At 59.8% G+C, this 22,977-nt stretch overlaps 1 protein-coding gene across 6 annotated transcripts in view; it reads left to right on the top strand.

Annotated features, from left to right (window-relative positions):
* Positions 1 to 22,671, top strand: part of ARHGAP23 (Rho GTPase activating protein 23) — a 62,039-nt gene extending 39,368 nt beyond the window's left edge. For 5 of the 6 annotated variants that reach the window (XM_036461386.2, XM_045570821.1, XM_045570824.1 and 2 more), the window contains exons 12-24: positions 609 to 923; positions 2,158 to 2,219; positions 2,482 to 2,612; positions 3,418 to 3,539; positions 3,897 to 4,052; positions 7,372 to 7,450; positions 10,423 to 10,496; positions 10,710 to 10,799; positions 11,643 to 11,768; positions 14,780 to 14,821; positions 15,316 to 15,412; positions 17,431 to 17,462; positions 20,276 to 22,671. In XM_036461386.2, the coding sequence (XP_036317279.1) occupies positions 609 to 923; positions 2,158 to 2,219; positions 2,482 to 2,612; positions 3,418 to 3,539; positions 3,897 to 4,052; positions 7,372 to 7,450; positions 10,423 to 10,496; positions 10,710 to 10,799; positions 11,643 to 11,768; positions 14,780 to 14,821; positions 15,316 to 15,412; positions 17,431 to 17,462; positions 20,276 to 21,304 (2,355 nt within the window). In that variant the 3' untranslated portion in view covers positions 21,305 to 22,671. The remainder of the gene's footprint in view (positions 1 to 608; positions 924 to 2,157; positions 2,220 to 2,481; positions 2,613 to 3,417; positions 3,540 to 3,896; positions 4,053 to 7,371; positions 7,451 to 10,422; positions 10,497 to 10,709; positions 10,800 to 11,642; positions 11,769 to 14,779; positions 14,822 to 15,315; positions 15,413 to 17,430; positions 17,463 to 20,275) is intronic. The other variant, XM_045570823.1, reaches the window with a different exon arrangement.
* The last annotated feature ends 306 nt before the right edge of the window (positions 22,672 to 22,977 follow it).

The raw sequence follows: 22,977 nt of genomic DNA, 5'->3' as shown, positions 1-22,977 counted from the left end.
CAGGTGTGACGACCAAACTTGTCTCCAGACAGCTGCAGAGAGGCTGAGGAACGGGCTGAGAAGCTGCTACGCTGGCGCCTGCGTGGCCCTGAAAGTGGCTTTCTGGGAAGGGATGGCGGAGGAGAGGCGGGGAGAGCTAGCGCGGTGGACCGCTGTCGCTGCGAAGGGGAGCACACGTGGGCGAGGAGTGGCTCTGTGAGGATGTACGTCAGGCGGCAATGCTGGGTGGGGCCCAGTGGCCCTCAGACCCCCTCCTGGTTCTCCCAGGCATGGCCAAGGCCAGGTGGGTGTTGACGCTAGTCTCTAAGGATGCTAGTCTCTAAGGATGCTAATCTTTAAGGATGCTATGCTTTAAAAAGAAGGCTTCAGACCCTCTGGGGAGACTGAGAACGACGGTAGGGGAGTCCAGGAAGGTGAGGAGCTGAGCGTTGAGGCCTCTGAGCAGGAGGCAGCCCCAGGTTCCAGCGGAGTGAAGCAGGGGGGCTTCTGCAGGCAATGGGGTGTCTGCAGCTTCCAGCCCGCCCCCTGGCGCGCTCGGGCGGGCGAGCAGCCTGTCCTCTCACACCCTCTCCTCCCCCGTATCTCCTCCCGCTTGTGTCTCCCTGCAGAAAGCGGGCGGCGGCCTGCGCCAGTGGAAGCGGGTGTACGCCGCGCTGCGGGCGCGCTCCCTCTCGCTGAGCAAGGAGCGGCGGGAGCCCGGGCCGGCAGCGGCGGGGGCGGCGGCCGGCGCAGGTGAGGACGAGGCGGCGCCCGTCTGCATCGGCTCCTGCCTGGTGGACATCTCCTACAGCGAGACCAAGAGGAGGCACGTGTTCCGGCTGACCACCGCTGACTTCTGTGAATATCTCTTTCAGGCTGAGGACCGGGATGACATGCTGGGCTGGATCAGAGCGATCCGAGAGAACAGCAGGGCCGAGGGCGAGGTGAGGGCGGGGCCCAGCCCCCACGGGGCCGGGAGGCCAGAGCAGGCCCGGGCCACCCCTCCCCTGCCGTGGCCCTCCCTTCCGCCCGCTGAGCCTCAGTGCCCTCTGCCGTGAAAGGGGCTGGCCGCTGGGCCCCCCTGGGGTTTGGGGTGAGCACGTGGCTCGCCGAGTACCTGCGTCTCCAGGGTGCCGTGGCTGGCAGTGACAATCACTCCAGGAAGGACAGGGATTATTAGCGTTATTAATTATTGCTGTGATCGCAGGCTGTGGCCCAGAGAGGTCAGCTCCAGGCCGGCCTCGGCTCCCCGCTGCAGGTGTGAGTGTGTGTGTGTGTGTGTGTGTTTCCTAAGGAATGCGGTACAGAATGAGGTGTCCTTGTGCCAGGCCTGGGGCTGGCCCTTCTGACAGGACGGGCCTGTCTGCAGGGACATGAACACATTGACCTTGGGAGGAGGCCAAGAGGCCGGGCCTTTGGCAGCAGGCAGCAGGGATCGAGCCAAGGTTTTGGCAGGGACTCTGGAGAATTTGAAAAAAAAAAAAAAATGGTGCCCCTTCCTGGGCAGCTGCTCACCAAGGGCCGGGCTGGTGTTTCCGCTTCACCCGGCCCCTCCCTGGCCCAGTGCCCGCACACAGAATCCGGACACACCTGCCCAAGATGGCCTGAGGCCCGGGCCTGGGGCGGTCTCTGCTGGCTGTCAGTGCTCCGCCTCTTCACAGACCCTCTTTGTTGAGGACACAGCCTCCCCCTCAGCCAGGCTCTGCGCCCCCCCCCCCCCCCCCCCCCCCGGACATTGTCTCTGTCCTCACGGCCGAGGACAGTACCTGGGATCTGGGCCCTGCCCTGGGAGGCCTGGCTGGGCTGCCCCCAGCAAGGCATGGCCAAGGGTTCCAAGCCACTTAGCTGCCTGCCTGGGGCCCCTCTCCTGGGCCTGGGCAGGACTGTGAGGAGTGCTGTGTGCATAGGTCTGCACCCAAACCCTGAGGCTGCCATATTATCCCTCCCCTGTCACTGCTGAGGGGACTGAGGCTCAGAGAAGCAAAGTGGGTTACTCGGGGTCTCACGGCTGGCAAGGGGGCGCCCAGGAGCCCAGGCCTGGCCTTGCTCGCTCCAGGGTCTGTCCTTCCAGCGGGCAGATGGAGGAGAGGGGTGGCGAGGCCGAGGCAGGAGCCGGGGATGAGCTCTGGGCGGGCCGTGCGGGCACTGACCGCGTCTGCACTCTCTTCCCTCCTCCAGGACCCCGGCTGTGCCAACCAAGCTCTGATCAGCAAGAAGCTTAATGATTACCGAAAAGTGAGGTAAGCCCAGCCTCGCGGAGCAGGCCTGGGTCGGGGGGGGGGGGCACTTCCGGCCTAGGTCATCCTCCTGGCTCACCTCCGAGGAGGGCAGCCTCTGGGGACGGGGCGGGGGGTGGGGGAGACAGGGGACTTGCGGCCTCCAGCCCCAGGAGGGAAGGAGGTTTGCTCAGGGATAGAGGGAGGCCCACGGTGGTGGGAGGCCGGGGCGGTGGGTGCTGGGTCACCCGGATGAAGACCCCTCCTTTCCCCTCTTCCTCCGCAGCCATAGCTCTGGGCCCAAAGCCGATTCCTCCCCCAAAGGCTCTCGGGGCCTGGGGGGCCTCAAGTCTGAGTTCCTCAAACAGAGTGTGGCACGCGGCGTCCGGACTCAGGACCAGCCTGCAGGGGGCAAGGGTAGGAGGCGGCTGCTAAGGGGGCGACATGCGTGCGGCTGGGGGCGTGAGGTCAGCTCGTGGGTCTGCAGGGAGCAGAGGGCCAGTGAGTGTGAGTGTGTGTGTGTGTGTGTGTGGCTGTGTGTGCCTGTGAGTGTGTGCGTCTGTGAGTTTAAGTGTGTATGTGGTATATGTGTGTGTGTGCCTGTGTGTGTGTGTTGTGTGCCCGCCTGTGTGTGTGTGTGTGCTGTGTGTGTGTACCTGTGAGTGTGAGTATATATGTGGTGTGTGTGTGTGCCTGTGTGTCTGTGTCTAGGGGTGTGTGTGTGTGTGTGTGCACGCGCGCACCAGGGTTATTGCTGTGTCTGCCCATGTGTGTGTGCCTGTTGGGTCTGGGCTTCTCAGGGTCTCAGGGCTGGAAGGGCCTGGATCCTGATTTCTTCCAAGACCTCCATGCTGGGTAGTCACCCAGTGAGCCTGCTGTGTCCCCTCAGGGCGGAGGCTGGTCTCTGAGGATATAGCCTTTTCCCTCTTCACACTCTCCGGGCTGTTAGAAGTCCTTCCTGTGGGTATACCAGAGTCAGCGCTCCGCCTCCTGTGCTGGCCCCGGAGCCACACAGAGTCCTCACCTAACTCCCGGGCCCCTCTCCACCGGTTAGAGCCCGCTTTCCTTTGGCCTCGCACGTGGTGTATGTTTCCCATCAGCCCTCAGCACCCCAGGGCCTCTCTGAGGGCCCCACGTGTCCAGGCGTGTGCGTGTGGCGGTGAGTGTGGCTGCCACCCCTCCCGGGCCCAGCTCACCCTGCGCTCTCTGCCTCCCCCTCCAGATGACAGTGCTGCTGCCCCCAAAAGCCCCTGGGGCATCAACATCATCAAGAAGAACAAGAAGGCGGCACCCAGGGCATTCGGGATCCGGCTGGAAGAGTGCCAGCCGGCCACGGAGAACCAGGTGGGTCCCCACCACACTGTGGAGCAGCCAGGGGCAGGGGAGACCGAGCGGAAGGGACTTGGAAGCAGCTGTCCACCTGGCCTTACCGGCAGCTGGCGAGGGCGGAGAGGGAGCAGCAGAGCGAGGCCGAGCCCGGAGCCCCGGACCCCTGGCCAGTGCCCCTTCTCAGATCAGGGCAAGGCGTGGGGTTATTCTAGCCCCAGACTGTGGGCAGTGAGGGCCTTCTGTCCCCACAGAAGTCCCTGGCCGCAGCTGGGCCTCGCACTGGCCCCGTCTTGGTCTCCCCACCTCCTCTGGTCCCTGGTGGGGATGCTGCTCTCACCCTCCCTAACCCCCCCCTGTCCTGCCGTGTCCCAGCACGTCCCCCTGATCGTGGCCGCGTGCTGTCGCATCGTGGAGGCACGAGGGCTGGAGTCCACGGGCATCTACCGGGTGCCGGGCAACAACGCAGTGGTGTCCAGCCTGCAGGAGCAGCTCAACCGCGGGCCCGGCGACATCAACCTGCAGGACGAGGTGGGCGTGGCTCGGGGAGCAGCGGGAGGGGGCTGAGGTGGGGTGGGCGTGTCTTGTGTGTTTATGATGCCCTGCAGTGTGCCAGCACTGGGCCAGGGCACCCGGATGGGTATGGCAGGATTGCCCTTGCTGTCCACCCTGGGGGTGGCATCCCCCGGCTGAAGGGAACCAATAGATGCAGTCAGAGCCGGGGAAACCCTGAGACAGAGGTCGGCGGGCAACAGGGGTTTGGGGCCTCCAGAGGGAGTTGCGTTCACTAAAAGCAAGAGCGAGCCAGCCGGGGAAGGGCGTTCCGGGCAGAGGAAGTGCCTGAGCGAAGGCAGGGACTCTGAAGGCTGGTCATCAGTCTACATGCCTTTCCTGGAAAGGGCCAGGGAGTATTTGAGGACTTTGTTATGATACAGTCTCCATTGCATACCTTTCTTCCCTTCCTCCTCCTTTTTTTGTTGTGTTCCCAGCCCCCTCCCCCGCCCCAATGATCCTTTAAAAATATAAAATCCATTCTTAAAATACAAAAAAAAGAAGAAAAAGAAATGAAATCCATTCTTACCTTAAGGGCCATGCGAAGACCGTGGTGGCAGGCCTGGCGTGGAGGCAGGGAGCACACGGTGTTTCCGGAGTGGCCAGCAGGATGGGGGCTGCGGAGGGAGAGGGAGCGGCTGGTCACCGGAGGGGGTCAGGCCACTGACAGCCACACTTGCAGTTTGCAGCAGGGCAGTGGTTCTCGGGCCGTGTTTTCCAGATCTTACGTTTCTCCAGAGGGGCTGGGGAGGCCAGGGCCGGGCCAGGACCCCCGCTCCTCGCTGAACCTCGTTGGGTTTTCACGTAGGGTTTTATTTAACAAGGGGGCGCTGCTGAAAACGCGGCTTTGGGAAACCACGGGTCTGGGCAGTGAAGTCTCACGAGTCACGAATCATGAAACCTCACGTGATCCTCGTGCCCCGGGGAAGGGAAGGGGGAGACGAGACACGTGTGTGGGAAGTCGTGGGCCGGAGGAGAGGCTGGTCTCTCGCTAAGGACCACGGGGACGGGATGCTGCGTGCTGCAGCAGATGGCAGGCTTGAGAGTTTGCATCTTCGAAGGATGAGTCGGAAGGGGCGTGGGTGGCGTTTTCTAAACTCCCAGAGGAGGGTCTGAGCATGGGGGCAGAGAATAGCCCTCACCCCTGGGCGTGGGGAGAGGGAGACGGAGGCTCTTGATGGCTTCACGGAAGCCGTTGACCTTGATCTAATGGGTGATAGGAAGCCTTCGATGGGAGGCATACATGAGAGGGGGCTGGGGAAGAGGACGCCTGAGGAAGGCCCGGAGCAGGGCGTGTGGGAGAGAAATGACTGATCTGTGGGAAGTGGACTCAGTGGTCCTCGGAGAATAAGGAGGGTGGGTGGGAGCAGCTCCGAGGGCTGGCTGCAGAAGAGAGAGGGAGGAGGGGCAAGAAGAGCCAGGAGTCTGAGCTGGGCCTGGGAGTATCTACCCCTGACAGGAACTGGGAAGTAGGACAGGAGAGGGAGGCTGTGGCAGGGAGCGGCCCCACTGGATTTGGGGTGATGATGAGTCACCCACCTGGGGGTGATGGCATAATCAGATCCTAGACCAAGAGTGGACCGGTGAGGGGGCAGGGGTCATGCTGGGGCTTGCAGGTGAGATGATGGAGGGAGCTGCCACGTGGGAAGAGGGTGGGTCTCAGGAGTGCCAGGCCCAGGCCCTGACGGGGGCAGATGGGAGGGGAGTGCAGGTGAGGCTGGGGACGAGGGGTGGGTACCTGCTCAAAGGAAGGGTCAAGAAACACAGGGCCAGGCCTTGGGTTTGGCAGCTGGGAAATGAGAAGAGCCCACGCACCAGGGCCAGGAGGCAGCGGAGGGAAGTGGGCGGTGCTGACTGGGGAGGGGCGAGTGTACACTGCAGCCCATAAGCCGTGGAGAGGAGGGCCCAGCAGGGGGTGGCCAGCCATTGGGTGTGTGGTTTGGCCGTAGATGTCAGCGGGGTCGCTGGTCCATGGGGCGGTGCAGGGCTGGAAGGCAAGCTTTGTGTGGGGGTGACACTGACTCCTGTTGGCGCTGTGGGGAGGGGAGGGGCGGACACGTGGGATGGTCGGGCATGAAGCTCTGGATCCCCTGTAACGAGAGCGCATTTTGTGGAGCGGTATGTCTCTGAATGTGCCTGCTGTTGAGGTGTGTACGTCTGTGTCTGTCTGTGTTGTTTTCTGGGCATGAGTTTCTCCGAGCAGTTCCCATCGAGGAGGTTATCCTAGACTTTGTGCGGGGTGATGGTGCCCCCTGGCGGGAAGAAGGAACAGTGACCCAGCTGTTCCTTCTTGTAGTCAACAACCATTGGTTTAGATCAGGGTTCTTCAACCGCGACACCTTGGACAGAATAACTCTTTGTTGCGGGGGCCGTCCTGCGCATTGGAGGAGGTTTGGCAGCATCCCTGGCCTCCAGCCACTAGGTGCCAATGGCACCCTCAGCCCCACCCACCCCACCCCCACACCCTAGTGTGAAAAACAAAATGGGTCCAGACGTTGCCCGCGTCACCCTGTGTGAGAGCTGCTGACAGAGACCTTTCCGGTGCCAGGCTGACAGAGCTGCGGGGCGATAGGAACACGGGGGGGAATGAGGCAGACACGACCCCTGCCCTCGTGGAGCTGACGGGCAGACGGGCAGGACAAGGAAACAAACGCCCACAGTAATGGCCAGTGGAAGAAGCGGAGTCGGGCCGTGGCAGACGGCAGGGCAGTGGTGACGGTGGCCTCTCTGAGGAGGTGACACTGAGGCAGCCTGAGGGGCTGGGCATTGGAGGGTTGGGGGAGGAGAGCTCTGGGAGGGACCGGCCGGAGACGAAGGCGCCGAGCATGAGCGTGTGCGAGGCCAGGGCAGGGACAAGGAGAGGCGCCCAGGATGCTCTCCGCTGCTGAATGGGGAAACGGGAGCTGGCACTGAGTAGGCACATGGCCGGCCTGTGGGCAGGCTGGCATGGGGAAGGGTTTCCTCCCCTGCCCCTCCCCGGGCCTGAACCAGAGAAGCCTCCGGTACTTCCTGCGGACGGGCCATGTTGGAGCTCACTGGCCGGCTGGAGCAGAGGGCCTGGAGCCGGGTGGTCGGGGGGCTGCTGGGGACTGTTCGCTGCCCCCAGTGAATGGCCTGGGCCCAGGGATCCCTGGTCCGGGCAGAGGTTGGCGTAAGTGGGTTCCAGGGAGGGCTGGGCTGGGCTGGGCTGGGCCTGGGCTCTAGGGCTGGACTAGCATGGAGGCCGGGCACCTGGGGCATGGAGGGTGAGCACCTGGGCTGGGCCAACCTGTAGCCTGATTTCTCTGCCCCTCTCCAGCGCTGGCAAGACCTCAATGTGATCAGCAGCCTGCTCAAGTCCTTCTTCCGGAAGCTGCCTGAGCCTCTTTTCACTGATGGTGAGTAGGGGGTGGGAGTGGAAAAATGGGAGGAAGAGGGACACTCTGACCACTTTTTAAATTGGATTTGTTGGTGTTATTTTGTGGTGTGTGTGTGTGTGTGTGTGTTTTAATACAAAAGAAACATGTGGGTGTGAAAAGCAGGCAGTACAGATACAAACAAACGCAAAGGTCCTGTCCTTCTCCTGCTCTCTCCGAGGTTACGCTAACATTCTCTGAGCATCTCCTCTGTGCCAAGCACTGCTCCCTACAGCAACTCCCCGAGGCAGGCACTCTAGCTCCACTTCACAGAGGAGACTGAGGCACACAGAGGGCAAATGACCTGCCCACGGCCTCACAGGCGGTAAGGGCTGGAGTCAGGATTAGGCCCCAGGCATCTGGCTTCAGGCCCAGCTCTGAGCATCTGCTGAGCTGCTGCTGAACAATGCTGTGTTTCCATCCAGACACATAACAAAGACACACAGGTATTCAGTGGCGGCTGATAAATGTTTAACCTCTGGCTGGGGGGGGGGCGGGGGAGGGACTTAGTCTGTAGTGTTTTTCCAGTTTGCATAAACACTTCCACCAGGCTGATTTCCAGCCGCCATAGACAGGATAGATCCGCTGTGAGCCAGGTGGAGCCAGAGGTGGCCTCGGTAGGACGGGAGGTGACGGCTCTCAGAGCCAGGGGGCGGGCCCCAGCACACTGCTGGTTGGGTTACTCCTGACAAAAGGAGGCTTGTAATTGTGAGATTCATTCATGTCAGCACAAAGAGCTCTTCCTGGTTCTTCTTTTAAATCAGCCGCGTAGAATTTCATAGTCTGGACAGACTATCATTTGTCTAGTCACTCCCCTACCGATGGATATTTCTGTGGCCTCCAATGTCTGCACAGAACACGCTGCAGTGACTTTCCTGGCACGTGTCCCTGCACACCTGCCTCAGTGTCCTCGGGGCAGACTTCTAAGTCCACGGCCCTGGTACACATTTTTTTAAAAAGATATATTTAATTTTTTAATTAGAGTTGACACACCCTATTATGTTACCTTCAGGTGTACATCCTAGTGATTAGACATTTATAAACCTTATGAAGTGATCCCCCCGATAAGTCTAGCACCCACCGGACACCATACATAGTCATTACGGTATTATTGACTATATTCCCTGGGCTGTAATTTGCACCCTGTGACTGTGTTTATAACTGGCAATTTGCACATCCTAATCCCTTCGCTGGTAAACATTTTTGAAGGCTCACGTCAGGTGGCAGTCTGAGAAGGGACCTCGTGCACACCCCCTGAAAGCGAAGGGAACATTAGCCCCCCCCCCCCCCCGCCCCACCATTGGGGATTATTAATATTTTAAACCTTTGCTAGTCGGGGAGGGGGAATGGCATCTCATTGTTGTTTTCATTTTCTTTTCTTTTCTTTTTTTTAAAATATATTTTTATTGATTTTTTTAACAGAGAGAAAGGGAGAGAGATAGAGAGCTAGAAACACCGATGAGAGAGAAACATCGACCAGCTGCCTCCTGCACACCCCCTACCAGGGATGTCCCTGCAACCAAGGTACATGCCCTTGACCGGAATCGAGCCTGGGACCTTTCAGTCCGCAGACCAACGCTCTACCACTGAGCCAAACCGGCCTCGGCTGTTGTTTTCATTTTCGTTTCCCTCATTACTGAGGAGATTAACTGTCTTTTCATTAGTTTATTGGTCTTTTCTATGTCCTTTGTACTTGCCTGTTCAGACTGTGTGCCCATTTTTCTATTGGATTGTCTGTCTTTTTCTCATATGGATTTATAGGAGACACGCTCTTGTACGTTATAGACACGAGTCCTTTGTTAGTTTTTGCAAATGTTGGGGCTGCCATTTGCCTTTGAACCTGAGGTTGGCTCTACTGGGTAGAGAAATCGGAAACAGTTGTTTTAAGTGCAGTCAAAGCTGTTACTCTTTCACGGATTCTGCATCTCATGCTTAAGAAGGCCTTATGATTATGTGACTATTTTCTTATTTTTTCCCCAATATTTTAATATCTTTATACTTGGCTCTGTAATGCAGTTAGATGTGTATTATTTGAACTAGATAGAGACCCCCACCACCACCACCATTAACATAGCTAACGGTCCCAGGGACATTTACTGACGCCTCCGATACAGATGTAAAGGGCCACCCTGGCCGAAACCGGTTTGGCTCAATGGATAGAGCGTCGGCTTGGGGACTGAAAGGTCCCGGGTTCGATTCCGGTCAAGGACATGTACCTTGGTTGCGGGCATATCCCCAGTAGGGGATGTGCAAGAGGCAGCTGATCGATGACTCTCTCTCATCGATGTTTCTAACTCTCTATCTCTCTCTGTTCCTCTCTGTAAAAAAAATCAATAAAATATATTTAAAAATAAAATAAAATAAAGGGCCACCCTGTCACATAGGAAGGACCCACGTGGCCTGTTCTCCTCCTTCCTGGGCCGACCCTGTCAGCCTCCCCGCCCAGCCCCGCTGCTCTCGCTGTATTTGCCTCAGTGTCCGGTGGGCCAACCCCTTCCTCATCATTCTGCCTCCAGAGAACGAGCAGAGGCTCTCCTCATGCCTTTACTCATCCAGATGACGTTTAGAATAAAGTTACCACGTTCCACTTTTAAAAGTTCCCCATGGCCTTCTGAAGGGAGCTGGGGGACTCCTGACGCCGGTGGGGTGGGGTGGACGGGGTGGGGGGGGTGTGTGGAGACTGAAAGGCCCCTCCCTCTGTCTAAGCATTCTCTGAGCATTGGCCTTGTGGTTCCTTGTCCTGGAGGCGGGTGCCGGGACCCCTTTTCCAGGATTGCATGCAGCCCGGACGGCGCACCTCGGCCACCCCCGGTCAGGAGCACGCGGGCGTACAGTGCGGGGTTCGGGCCGTGAACAGAGGCCACGGAGCCCTCCGGAGCTGGAACAGAGCAGGCCTCCCTGCCCTGCAGCCCCAAGCTTCCCCCTTTCTCTAAAGGGTCCCTGGTCTGTTCTAGACAAATACAACGACTTCATCGAGGCCAATCGCATTGAAGACTCGAGGGAGCGGCTGAAAACGCTGCGGAAACTGGTAAGGAGAGAGACACCGTTGGGCAGAGGGCAGACTGGATTGGGAGAGCACCACGGTGCCATTCTCCACTCAGTTTCCCCATCTCTACCAGGGGGGCAGAGAGAGGGTGGATGGCCGAGCCCCTGAGGAATGGCAGTGGGAGCCCCTTTGGGGCGTGATGGACCAGGGAGGCCATGACAGGCTGGTGCCATGCCTCTTCTCTCTCCTGCCCAGATCAGGGACCTCCCAGGACACTACTATGAAACCCTGAAATTCCTCGTGGGCCATCTGAAGACCATTGCTGACCACTCGGAGAAAAACAAGGTGGGTGGAGCTCCATGTTGCGTGTGGGGGCGGGAAGCGTCCCTGGGTCTCCTCAGCATATTTTGAGCTCCTCTGGGTCAGATACTCTCACGCCACTCCCCCCGGCAGTGCTTCTCCCTCGGAACTGCCTCCTGTGGCGATGAAAATCCATCCTCCTGTGGCCCCTCGCTCTGCCCTCTGCGGGGCCAGCGCTGAGAACAAAAACTAGTTTCCCTCTGCCTCTCTCTGGCCCGGCCAGTGTGGCTCAGTGGTTGAGCATCGACCTATGAACCAGGAGATCATGACTGTTGATTACCGGTCAGGGCATATGCCTGGGTTGCTCGATTCCCAGTGTGGGGAAAGCATGAGGCAGGTGATCAATGATTCTCTCTCATCATTGATATTTCTCTCTCTCTCCCTTCCTCTCTGAAATCAATAAAAATATATTTTTAAAAGAAAGAAAAGAAAACCCACCCTCTGATTTAGCTGGAACTTGCATGGCTTTTTCCAAACCACGCCTCGAATATCGTCTGCCTCTGCAGCGGGGCAAGTGTGGGAGCTATAGGATTCCTGTCAGTCCTGAGACAGCCTGGGGACCCTCAGGGGGCTCCCCCAGGACCCCCCTCGGCCAGCACAGTGTGGGCGTGCAGGGTGGGTGCTGCCCATGGCTGCTGGACCTGGGAGTGAGGGGTAACACCTGGCATGTGTTCCCTGTACCAGCACCTCCAGGCCCACGCAAGGGGGCGCTCAGCTCCTAAGCCAGGGACAGCTAGGGATGGAGTCAGGAGGGGCCTGGGGGGCCCAGAGGGAGGGAGACCTGGGGACCAGGGCTATTGACACTGACCTGCTCCCCCCACTGCCCAGATGGAGCCCCGGAACCTGGCCCTGGTCTTCGGGCCGACGCTGGTGAGGACATCGGAGGACAACATGGCCGACATGGTGACCCACATGCCTGACCGATACAAGATCGTGGAGACGCTGATCCAGCATGTAAGCAGCCCCGGCCCCTGGACACACACACACACACACCCCGCGTCTGTTCCTGGGTGCGTGCACACCGGGAAGACTGAGGCGGCTTAAGGAAATGCTGCTGGGAGGGGTATGCCATTCGAGGCCAACAGAATAGGTCCGAGAATTCCCGTCGTCCAGGATTCCCCCGGTCCCCAGCAGAAGCAACAGGAGGCCCCTGAGTTTCCAAGATGCGTGTGAGGGTCAGAGGGCGGAGAAGGGTCAGGGCAGGTGCTACTGGGTTGGAGAGCAGAGGGGTGAGCACAGGGGCACCTTCAGAGAGGCGTCCTTACATAAACCTGCAGAGGGCGCAGGGCGCAGGGCGGGAGCAGAGCTCTGCCCTGTGGGAGGAAATGGTGATGCCGAGGCTGGGGCGGAGCTGGATGGGCAGAGACGGGCATGGCCTGAGGCAGGGCCCTACACTGAGCTGTTTATCTTGGCTGGTCACTCCCTTTTCTTGGCTGCGTGGAGCCCCCGAGGCTGGTTCTGAGGGTTCTGTGATTGTGAAGGATGAGAACCGTGAGTGGCCAGCAGAGGGCCCAGGCGGCCTTGGTCTTCCAGAGCCAAACCCCGGGCAGCAGTGCCCCCTCCTGGGCAGGCGAGGGTTTTCCATGAACCCTCTTAGATGTCCATTTCAAATGTTGGTATGGCCTGTGGTCCTGCCAGCTAATCAGAGGGACTTTAGGGCAGGGAAACCGGATCATATTACCCTGGAGTTCTAGCCACGGCCCTGAGCTGGCTCCCCTGCCCGGGACTCAATCCGTGGACAGCAGGGCTGGAAGTGGCATCAGACCCGTCCTCACATTGCTCAGAGGGGGCGGGAACTGGGGTGTCAAGGAACAGTGAGTGACTTGCCCAGGGTTGCACAGCCAAGTGAAGTCAGCAGAGATGAGCAAACCCAGGTTTTGCAAATCACCAACCAGCTCACACGTGTTTGCCAACTCGTATGGAGCTCAAAGGAAGACCTGGTCCAGTTGTCACTCAGCACACATGGTGGTACCTACCATGCGTGCACTGGCATTTCTCAGCTTGGCACTAGTGACCGTTAGGGGCCAGGTCACTCATTGATCACCCCCCACTGGGGATGGAGCCCCCAACCTGGGCATGTGCCCTGACCGGGAATCATACCGTGACCTCCTGGCTCATAGGTCGACCTCAACCCCTGAGCCACGCCGGCCGGGCTGTGTGTTTAACTTGCAATCAGTGAGCTTAGCTCATATACTTCATTGTCACTTTTGTACTTTTAGGACTTGTTTCTGTTATGCAATCTTCTTCTGTTAACCACATTTTCACTTTATTTCCTTTTTTGGTCTGTCCTACCTTGCTCTGACTGGGTTGATTTTCCTTTTCCTGATATTAAAATGATACGATTTATAAAATCCACATACAATTATAAAGTTCAGCCAAAACCGGTTCGGCTCAGTGGATAGAGCGTTGGCCTGCGGACTGAAAGGTCCCAGGTTCAATTCCCGTCAAGGGCATGTACCTTGGTTAAGGGCACATCCCCAGTAGGGGTTGTGCAGGAGGCAGCTAATTGATGTTTCTCATCGATGTTTCTATCCCTCTCCCTTTCTGTAAAAAAATCAATAAAATATTTTTTTAAATTATAAAGTCCATCCTTATGTTTAGTTATCACTGTCAATTTCTAAACCTTCCCAGTCTTCCATGCCTTCCTTCCACCACACCTAAAAGCCAACTACTTAGTGTCCTTCCACCTGTCACTGGTTTCTACCTCTGAATTTGAATTCCAGATCGTAATGAATACACTTGATACATTTGATAACAACGGACTTTTCTATGCTACTACCCATCCTTATTTCTCAAAGCTTAGTGCTCACTCTGGATTCATTTCTTTACTTGCTCCTATACTCAGAGAGTTTAGCAGGGTATAAAATTCTAGGTTCAAAGTTCCTGCAGCTCTGGCTCGGTTGGTTGGAGTGTCATCCTTATACCCAAAAGGCTGCAGGTTCACTTCCCACTCAGGGCACATACGCAGGTTGCAGGTTCCATCCCCAGGTGGAGTGAGTACGGGAAACAGCTGATCTATGTTTCTCTCTAACATCTCCCTCCCTCTCTCCCTTCATTCCTCTCTAAAGTCAATAAAAAACATTTCCTCAGATGGGGATTAAAAAAATTCTTGCATTTGTAGCCCAACAAATTATTTCAATTCACTTGTTGTGCCTGTTGCTACTGAAAGTTTTAGTTACAGCTGATACTTGCTCATTTGTAAGCAGTCTGTTTTTGTTTTTTAGAAAACTTCTAGAGTTTTACCTTTAAGATTCTCAAATTTCACAAGATATATCTAAGAGTGGAATTTATGGCTTCAGTTTCTATAGCGTTGGCATTTATGAGAAGCCTCTTGCCTGCCTGCCCCTCAGGGACCCTCCCGACACCTCCCGGGCTCCCCCAATTGTAAGAGCGGAGCCCAGGGCTGGTGTGGGGGTACTGGGCACTAGCAGGCCTGGAGGGCCTCCTCCCTGCAGTGGACCTGGTTGGCCCCACGCCCACTGCTGCCCCGCTTCTGGCTTGCAGTGGGAAGCCACCATCGCGATGTGCACTGGTCAGTGTTTAGGGAAAGACGGGCAAAGAGAGAAGCTGTCCCCCAGCACCCATCAGTCTCCGCTGCGACCCTCTCTCTCCCTCTCTCTCTCTCTCTCTCTCTCTCTCTCTCTCTCTCTCTCTCTCTCTCTCTCTCTCTCGTCTGCATGTCCCTCCCATGCTGGGGTGCCATCTTGTCTTCCCCCAAGGGTTTCTCATGGTCTGTGGATCCGGGTTCCAGAACCTGTCAACCTCAGCCCTCTGGCAACCGGGCCAGCCTGGGGTTTGCTGAGAAGAGGGGGGCCCTTGCCTCTTGGTGCCCCTCCTGTCCCGTCCCATCCCATCCGGCGCCTGAGTGGGTGCTCCTGACTGAGCAGGCCGGGAGCTGTGTCTGCCTGTCTCCCTCCAGCCCCTTCCCACGCTGATTGCGTCACTTCCTTTTGTCTCCTCTGCAGTCGGACTGGTTCTTCAGTGATGACGAAGACAAGGGCGAGAGAGTAAGTGGTACAGAGGGCAGGAGGCGGGGGGAGGAATCCGGTCTGAGGCGGGCCCTCGTCCCAGGCTGGGGTGGGGGAAGCAGGAGTCCAGCGGGAGAAGGTCCCTGCCTGCAGCCTCCCCCTCTGACGGAGGAACAGACCCTTCTCCTCAGGAGCTCCCACGCTGACTGATGGGGACACATCGCTGCCGCCGGGAGTTCTCGGTCTGGTGGGAGGGGGGGTCACAGGCTCCTCTGCAGAAACAGAGCCCAGTAGCAGAGGCAGCCCCCGCCTTTCAGTCTGCGGCGGAGACACAGCTCCTGCCTTCAGCGGAGGGAGCAGCTCAGGACTCGGGGGCTCAGTCAAGCTGTTGGGGAAAGTCCAACGGAGACACGCTGGCCTCTCAAGAGTGCCCGGTGAGAGGGAGACAGCCAGTGCCCCGTGAGCCGGCCCATGGAGGAGACTGCGCCCTGCCCTTCGGGACCAGGGCATGGGGCTGACCCTTCTCTCTGCAGACCCCGGTGGACGAGAAGGAGCCCCAGTCAGTGCCCAACATCGAGTATCTCCTGCCCAACATTGGCCGGACAGTGCCCCCCGGTGACCCAGGCCCGGGTGAGTGCAGGGTCCTGGGAGGGGGAGGGGGAGGGTGGGCTCTGCATTCCTGAGGGTCCCCGATGCCCCTGTCCCGGATGCCCGGCCAGAGGCCCGGCCTCCCTGCTCCTGCCCCGCGGGACCCTCCCCTGCCCCCACGATGGGGAAGGGGCCCTCTGGAGGCCCAGCCTGCCTGCGTGCCCCCCTCCTCATCTGCTCAGCGCCACACACACACACACACACACCCGCCAAGGGCTGGGTAGGAGTTTGTTCACCCTCCTTCACTGGTCTCTTTCCTGAGCTTTTTATTTCTCATGGGCTGTGTCCTTCTGGGCATGTTTCTCTTTTTAATTTTTCTTCCTTTTCTCCTTGCACCCCTCCATCCCTCCTCCCTTCTCTCCCTCTGCTCTCCTCCCACCCCGATCCTTTTCCTTCTCTCCCCCACCTCCTCCAGCGGACCTGTTGGAGATTTAAAGGGTACAGTGTGCTCGCTGCTCGGTCACTAACAGCGGCGGGTGACTATAAGAAGGCTGGGCAGGCCGAGGGGCCGGCGGGGACAGTCAGGCTGTGAGGGCCTCACCCTGACATGCCAGTCACCCATGAGGGTTAACCACCCCATCCCAGTCCCCTCCCACCCGGAAGGCCCTTCTCCAGGGAAGGGAGGCGCTTGCTGGGGCCAGATCCGCCCCCTGGCCAGGGAGTCTGGCTGCCCTCCCGATGATCCCCATCCCCAGGCCTCTCTCTGTGCCCAGCCGGCCACGTCTGGCTATCCGGGCAGGGGCAGCTTCTCTCCGGCACCAGGGACACCACCTTTCAGAAGCCTCTGTGGCCGTAGCTCCCGCCTCCATCTCCTTCAAGCACTGACCCTCTCTGCTTCTGAACCCAGAGTCCCCGGCCACTCAGCCCGAGTCCTGTTTGCAGGCCTTCGGCCTTCTCATGGCCAAGCAGCCTCAGACCAAGGACTGCCCAGTCGCTCTGGGCTCCAGCCACGGACTCCTCCCACCTGGGAGCGAGCTGACCCTGGTGCTTAGACGGGTCCTGTCTCTGAGGGGTCCTGTCTCTGACAGGAGGTGCATCACAGCTCCCTCAGCTGCAGGAGGCAGGCGGGGAGGGCCCAGGCGACATGGGGGGGGGGAGTAGGGTTAGGGAGCCCTCGTCTCTTCTAGTCACCCGCCGCCACTCCCTGCCCTGTGGTGTGTCGCTGTGTGGTCAGCACATCTGCTCTTCTCACCGTGTGCGGGTGGGCTGGGGGAGACCGCTAACCTGCTTGCCAGAGAGTGTGGATTAACCGCACTGCCCACTGCCCACTGCCCCTCGGACCAGACGGCCGTGGGTCAGCCCGCTCCCTCCCCGTGCTGGAGAAGACGCTGCCAGGGCTTGTTTCTGGTCCCTTCTCCTCCCCTGTCCAAGTCCATGGAGGTAATAGTGACTCTACGCTCCTTCCTCACGCTGGTTACCGACGAGGGCCTCACGCCTGGAGGTGGAACCCGGCACGGCTCCAGCCCCCAGGCCGCTCCACCCCCCCGGGTCCCACCCGCTTCGTGTCGGCCCCTGTATTCGGCCATTCATTCTCATGGTCCTCTCGTGTCCTGCAAGTGGGGGTGAGGGTGACTGTCAGGCACCCTCCTCTCGGCACCGTGTGGTCTCCATGCTCCAGAGCATCTGTGATTTGCTGTGTCTCACTGTCGTGGTGTCGTGGACTGCATCTGATCCTGGGCATTTTCTCTCCAGTGCTTCACAGTAACCGGGAGGTGGGGGAGCGGAACAGGTCCCCCGAAAGCCCCTCTTGCCCTTAACCCTGGGCAAACGAGGTGCCAGTGGCTGGCAGCCTGATGGCCCTTCCTGCCTCACCAGGAAGTGGTGACTGACATCCCTCCCTGCTCGCCCCCCTCCCATCGGAAACGGCCCCAGAGGCCTAGCGCTCCTGGGGCCTCTGAGCTCCCTGGTTGCTGAAGCCTTTGAAGAGGGAATCGCGTTCACAAGTCTCAGCTGCTCTTGCCCCGATCCAACGTTCCTTTTCCTTTCTCTTTGCACCGCAGATCCCACCACCTGTGCTTCAGCCAAGTCCAAGGTAAGTGCCAAGGCGGTTCTGCAGGCTTTATCCCAGGACAGGGCAGCCCCCGTGACTTTTCGGTCAAGGGAACTGGGGGGATTGCAAGTAGACCCCGAGGGAAGCTGATGGTCAGTGGGAAGGAAGAGAGGAAGCACTGATGTCCGAGATAGGAAGAGAGGAAGCACTGATGTCCGTGACCGTTACCGGCGAGGCATCTGGTGTAGTGAAGGATCTGGCTGGGAGGCAGTGTTAGAAGCCCTGGGTTTGAATTCTGGCTCCACTTGGTAGCTTCGGGGCCCTGGGCAAGTTACTTAACCTCTTTCCGATCCTCAGCTGTAAATGATGGCTGCTGTTTATCCCCATCAATGGTGTTAACAGTTAACACGTGTCCCATATAACAATGTTTAAGGTCTTCGGAGAGCCCAAAGCAAGCAGAAGGAAGGAAATAATAAAGATAAGAGCAGAAATCAGAGAGATTGAAAACAATTGAGAAAAATCAATAAAACTAAAGCTGGTTCTTTGAACCAGACCTCACAGCCAGCTACTCGCCCGCTCCAGCCTGCCCTGGGAGACAGAACCTGGCGGGCGAGGCTGCTGCCCGGGGCACACCCTGCCCTGGTGAGATCAGAGCTGGACGGGGGAGATTAGAGCTCGATGGCCAGGGGCATGTTAGTCAGCTCAGGCTGCTGCACACAGCACCGCAGGTTCATTTTCTCACAGTGCTGGAGGCTAGGTCCGAATGAAACCCAGGCGTTAGCATGGCAGGTTCTGGCGAGAGCGTTCTTCCTGGCCGGCAGGTGGCTGCCTTCTCCGTGCCCTCGGGCACAGACCGAGAGCGAGAGGGCTCTGTGGTGTCTGTTCTTTCGGGAGCACTAATGTCACCTGAGGGCCCCTCCCTCAAGGCTCTTCCAAAGCTCGTCAGTGGAATCAGTGAAATAGCGGCTGGCTGAACTGGGCTCATTTCTGTCGGGTCTTTAAGAGCTGGCTGGGTCCCACTGAGCCCACGGTGCCCGACAGAGCAGGCACTGAGTGTGTCAGGTGAGTGCACTGCGGAGGTGCCTGTGCCTGCCACCTCTGGGGACGGGGTGCTCAGTCCATCCCAGACTTCTGTGGCAGAGAAGGTCATGGCAGTCGCCTGAATCTAGCTCCTTCCCCCTCCACCCATTGAACCTGCCAGCCTTCTGGTTTCCCACAGCCTCTCCTTCAGGTCAATCCACTGGCCTCTGCACCCACTGGAAGTGACCATTCTGCCCTCGTTACTTCCGTAATTACTTGGATGAGAGGGTAACTTGGTCGGATGGTCCTCCTGGCCTCTCAGGTTTCTGAGAAAATGGCCAAGACAGGAAGGGGCACCGGCCAGCAGGTGTCTCAGACTGATCACTGCAGTGCTGCCATGTCCCAGAGCCCCAGGTGCCTTCTGGAACCGTGCAGTGTGGGCAGCCGTGGCCCAGGACCACCACCTGTGAATCCCGAATCCCTGACAAGCTCCGCTTCCTTAGAACTGACGGATGTGAGAGAGAATGCACAGGATGAGCGGCCACCCCGCCATCTCTGTGTCTCACTCATTGCTACAGGATGGCGGGAACGGGTGGCCTGTGAGGTGGTGTCCAGGGGCACGTCACTGCAGCCCAGCAGGGGGTCACTCCCAGCGTCTGCTTCCTGTGTTGGGGGAGCTCCACTCGCCCATTTGCTCGTTCCCTTAGCACCTGTTATTTGTTGAGCACCTGCTGTGTGCCAGGCGTCATGGATGCAAGCACGAGCCATTGGCCTAGCTTGCTCTAAAGAACTCAGACTTTTATGCAGATGGTGTGGAAGCAAAGCTATTCTGATGTGAAAGGAGCGGGTACAGGTGTATCCTCAGAGGGCTGTGGCGGGGATGGGGAGCGGCTGGCCCCAGGCCACATAAGCCCCGCACAATCATTTGGTCTGGCCCTGCCACGCCATCAGGGGTGCCTTAACCAAACGTCTGGCCAAGGACAGCAGGCTAGTTTTTAAGTTGGTAATTTTATGACGTTACAGATATCCAAACGGTCCTTGGCAGAGAAAGGTGTCCCCCCCGGGCTGTGGGAACAGAGGACTCACCAGCTCACAGGAAGGGCTGGGAGTGGCTGCACGAGGGACCCTGACTGAGGGGGCCCAGCAGGAGCAGTAAGAGCTCATCCAGCAAACAGGGCCCAGCTCCTGTGCGGCAGCAGCGCTGGCCTTTGGAGTGACCCCGGTTAAGGCGTGTTGGGGTTGGGCGCTGGGGACAAGGCCGGATGCAGCCAGTGAGGTGCGGTGGGAAAGGGAAGTGACGAGCAGGTTGTCCTGGAGAGGCCTGTACTCACGGAGGGGGTGGAAAGGCAGGTTTCCCAGGGGGATGCCAGAGGGAGGGGAGGCGGTGGGGGCTGTGGTTAGAGAACAGTCCCTGCCAGGATCTGGGGATTATAACCCAGGACAGCCTATGTGCAGTGGGTTCAGACTGTCCAGTATTACTCACTGTTGAGACTATTGTCACCAGAGCTGTGTCTAAAAGGGTTTATCTAGCGCTGCATGTGGAGCACGGAACGGAAGTTGGGGGGGGGGGGGGGCGCTAGGCCAGCACCCAGCCCACAGGAAAGAGTTGAGAGTCTGGATTAAGGCCGGAAGGGGTGCCGGGAAGGCTTCGGGGGACGGGGAGGGCGGATAGGGGCGCTCCAGCCCGGACAGCAGCCCCGGGGGCGGTGCAGGGTGCCTGTGGGGTTGGCATCCTGGTGGCACGCGGAAGGCGCTGAGGCCTCCTGCCTGGGGCTGCGGGGGGGGGGGGGACACAGCGCTGGGCACCTCCTGAACACTGACCCTTCTCCCCCCAGGGCTCCTGGGCCCCCAAGAAGGAGCCTTACGCCCGGGAGATGCTGGCGATCTCCTTCATCTCGGCCGTCAACCGCAAGCGGAAGAAGCGGCGGGAGGCGCGGGGGCTGGGCAGCAGCACGGACGACGACTCGGAGCAGGAGGCGCTCAAGCCGGGGGCGCCGCCGCCCGCGCCCCGCGCCCCGGACCCGCCGGAGGGGCCGCCGCCGGGCGCCGCCGCCCAGGAGGGCCCCGCGGCCGCGCGGGAGGAGCGGCCGGCCGCGGACACGCGCTCCATCGTGTCGGGCTACTCCACGCTGTCCACCATGGACCGCAGCGTGTGCTCGGGCGCGGGCGGGCGGCGGCCGGGCGCCGGGGACGAGGCGGACGACGAGCGCAGCGAGCTGAGCCACGTGGAGACGGACACGGAGGGCGGCGCGGGCCCCGGGGGCCGCCTGGCGCGCCGGCCCTCCTTCACCTCGCACCACCTCATGCCCTGCGACACCCTGGCGCGCCGCCGCCTGGCCCGGGGCCGCGCCGACGGCGGCGGCGGGGAGGGCGCGGGCGCCGGGCGGGGCGCGCCCCGCGCCGCGGAGCCGCCGGGCTCGGCCTCGTCCAGCAGCCAGGAGTCGCTGCGCCCCCCGGCGGCCGCCGCGGGCACGGCCCTGGGCGCGCGGCCCTCGCGCCTGGAGGCCCTGCGCCTGCGCCTGCGCGGCACCGCCGACGACATGGCCGTGCGGCTGCGGCGGCCGCTGTCGCCCGAGACGCGCCGGCGCCGGAGCAGCTGGCGGCGCCACACGGTGGTGGTGCAGAGCCCGCTCACCGACCTCAACTTCAACGAGTGGAAGGAGCTGGGCGGAGGGCGCCCCCCGGAGGCCGCGGGCCCGCGGGCGCACAGCGACAACAAGGACTCGGGCCTCAGCAGCCTGGAGTCCACCAAGGCGCGCGCGCCCGCCTCGTCCGCCGCCTCGCTGCCGCCCGGGGAGCCGGGGGCCCTGCAGGGCCAGGCCCCGCGCCGCCCGGCCGCCGCCCGCCTCCACCAGTGTCTGTGACCACCCCCCACCCCACCGCTCCCCACGACTCGGCGCCCCGGGAGACAGGCGTGTCCTCCGGCGGGCACCCCTCTTCTGCTCCCCTGGGCGCGGGGGCCGCGTCTCCGCCTCCGGTCTGAGCCGGGAATTGGGAGGGAGGGGCAGAGAGTGGGTGGGAGGAAGAGGCTGCTGGGGTCTGTGACCCGGTAAAAGGCAGAGTGCGCCCCTATGGGCCTCTCTGTGTCTGCACTTACAGACCCTGGGGTGTGGATAGGGAACCCCAAGGCTCAGACCACAGGAAAGACACTGGGTGATGCTGGTTCTCCCCTTCCTCCCTCTGCCCCACCCCCGCCCGTTAGCTCCTCCCTCCTAGCTAAGGGGGTGGGGCGGGGGTTGTGTATGTGTCTGGGGAGAGGGGGTATAAGGTGTTGGTGTCCATGGGAGGGGTGTTGTGTATGCAAGTGTGTGTATCGATAGTCACTGTCCACAGGTGTTTCCAGTAGCGACTCCTGCCAGCCCGGCTTCCCCCGTCTCCCCAGCCCTACCAGGGCTCCTGCCCTCGGCACACACACGGGTCCGTCCCCCGATGCTTTTCAGAGCCAGAGAAGGGGGTTGGGGCCACTCCACAGAGGCAGGACTCACTCGCACCAGGTTTACTCCCCCACCTACCTTTTGGCAAACTAAATCACACACACGCACGCACACACACACACCCAACAGCGCTTTGACCATGGGGAGCTGCCTATTCCCTTAATAGGGGCCAGGGTCCCTCCCCTATAGACCTCCCTTCCCTCTCTGTTCTTCCAGCTGTGCCTGCTTCTTCCACAACTCAGGCACACAAACCCCACCTTCTGCCCTTTGGGAGTTAGTAAAACATCCCCAGTCTCCTCTCTCTGTCTCTCTCTCTCTCTCTCACACACACACACACACATACACACACTAATTTATGGGGTCTGAGCTGGGCTGGTCCTTCAGGATGGGCGAGACCCAGCCCCCTGTCCACCTCCCTCCCCCAGGCCTCCCGCACACGCCCTCACTCATTCCAGGGAAGCTGTGGGGGGCTGTGACCCCTCCTGCCACACCTCAGTCTTCTTGGTTTATGCAAAGATTTGCTGTAGATTTTCCCCCCCCCCCGCCTTTTATTGTAAATATTGTCTCTAAATGTGTAACATATTATAAAGAATTTATAAGGATTTTTAAAGCTGTTCTGCTCATTTAAAGGAGTGTTGTAACCGTGTTGGATAAGCCTCTGGCCCCACGTCCGCATGTCTCCTCTCTGTCTCGGACACACCTGTCTAGGCAACAACTAAGAGTTCCTGCTTCCAAAAAGTTCTGTCTTAAAAGTATAGTCTATATCTTGGAAATAAATGGCCTTCCTTGAGGCACAAGTCAGATGTCTCACTTGTTCTGGAGGGAGGAGGGGGCCAGCGGAGGTGGGGACAGTGAGGGTTAGGGGGCGGGCCAGGTGGTGGCAGAGTGGAGGCAGATCTCTTCCTCCTGGGATTTGTGGGCGTCTTGTCCTGGGAGCCGAGCATGAGTGGTGGCAGGAGCACAGAATACAAGCTGGGAGGCAGGCGATGGAGGTTCCCATGCCTCTGTGGGAATGCAGAGGGCGGGTGCACAGACTCCTTCCTTCTCAGACCTGCCCGGACCTTCAGAATGGTCCAGAGGTGCTGCTATAACCCCACAAACAG

The sequence above is a fragment of the Pipistrellus kuhlii genome, unplaced genomic scaffold (genome assembly GCF_014108245.1).
Source record: "Pipistrellus kuhlii isolate mPipKuh1 unplaced genomic scaffold, mPipKuh1.p scaffold_m20_p_37, whole genome shotgun sequence".
NCBI classification, from domain to species: Eukaryota; Metazoa; Chordata; class Mammalia; order Chiroptera; family Vespertilionidae; genus Pipistrellus; species Pipistrellus kuhlii.
The sequence above is the reverse complement of the archived record's forward strand: the minus strand, read 5'-3'. Positions and strand labels throughout refer to the sequence as shown.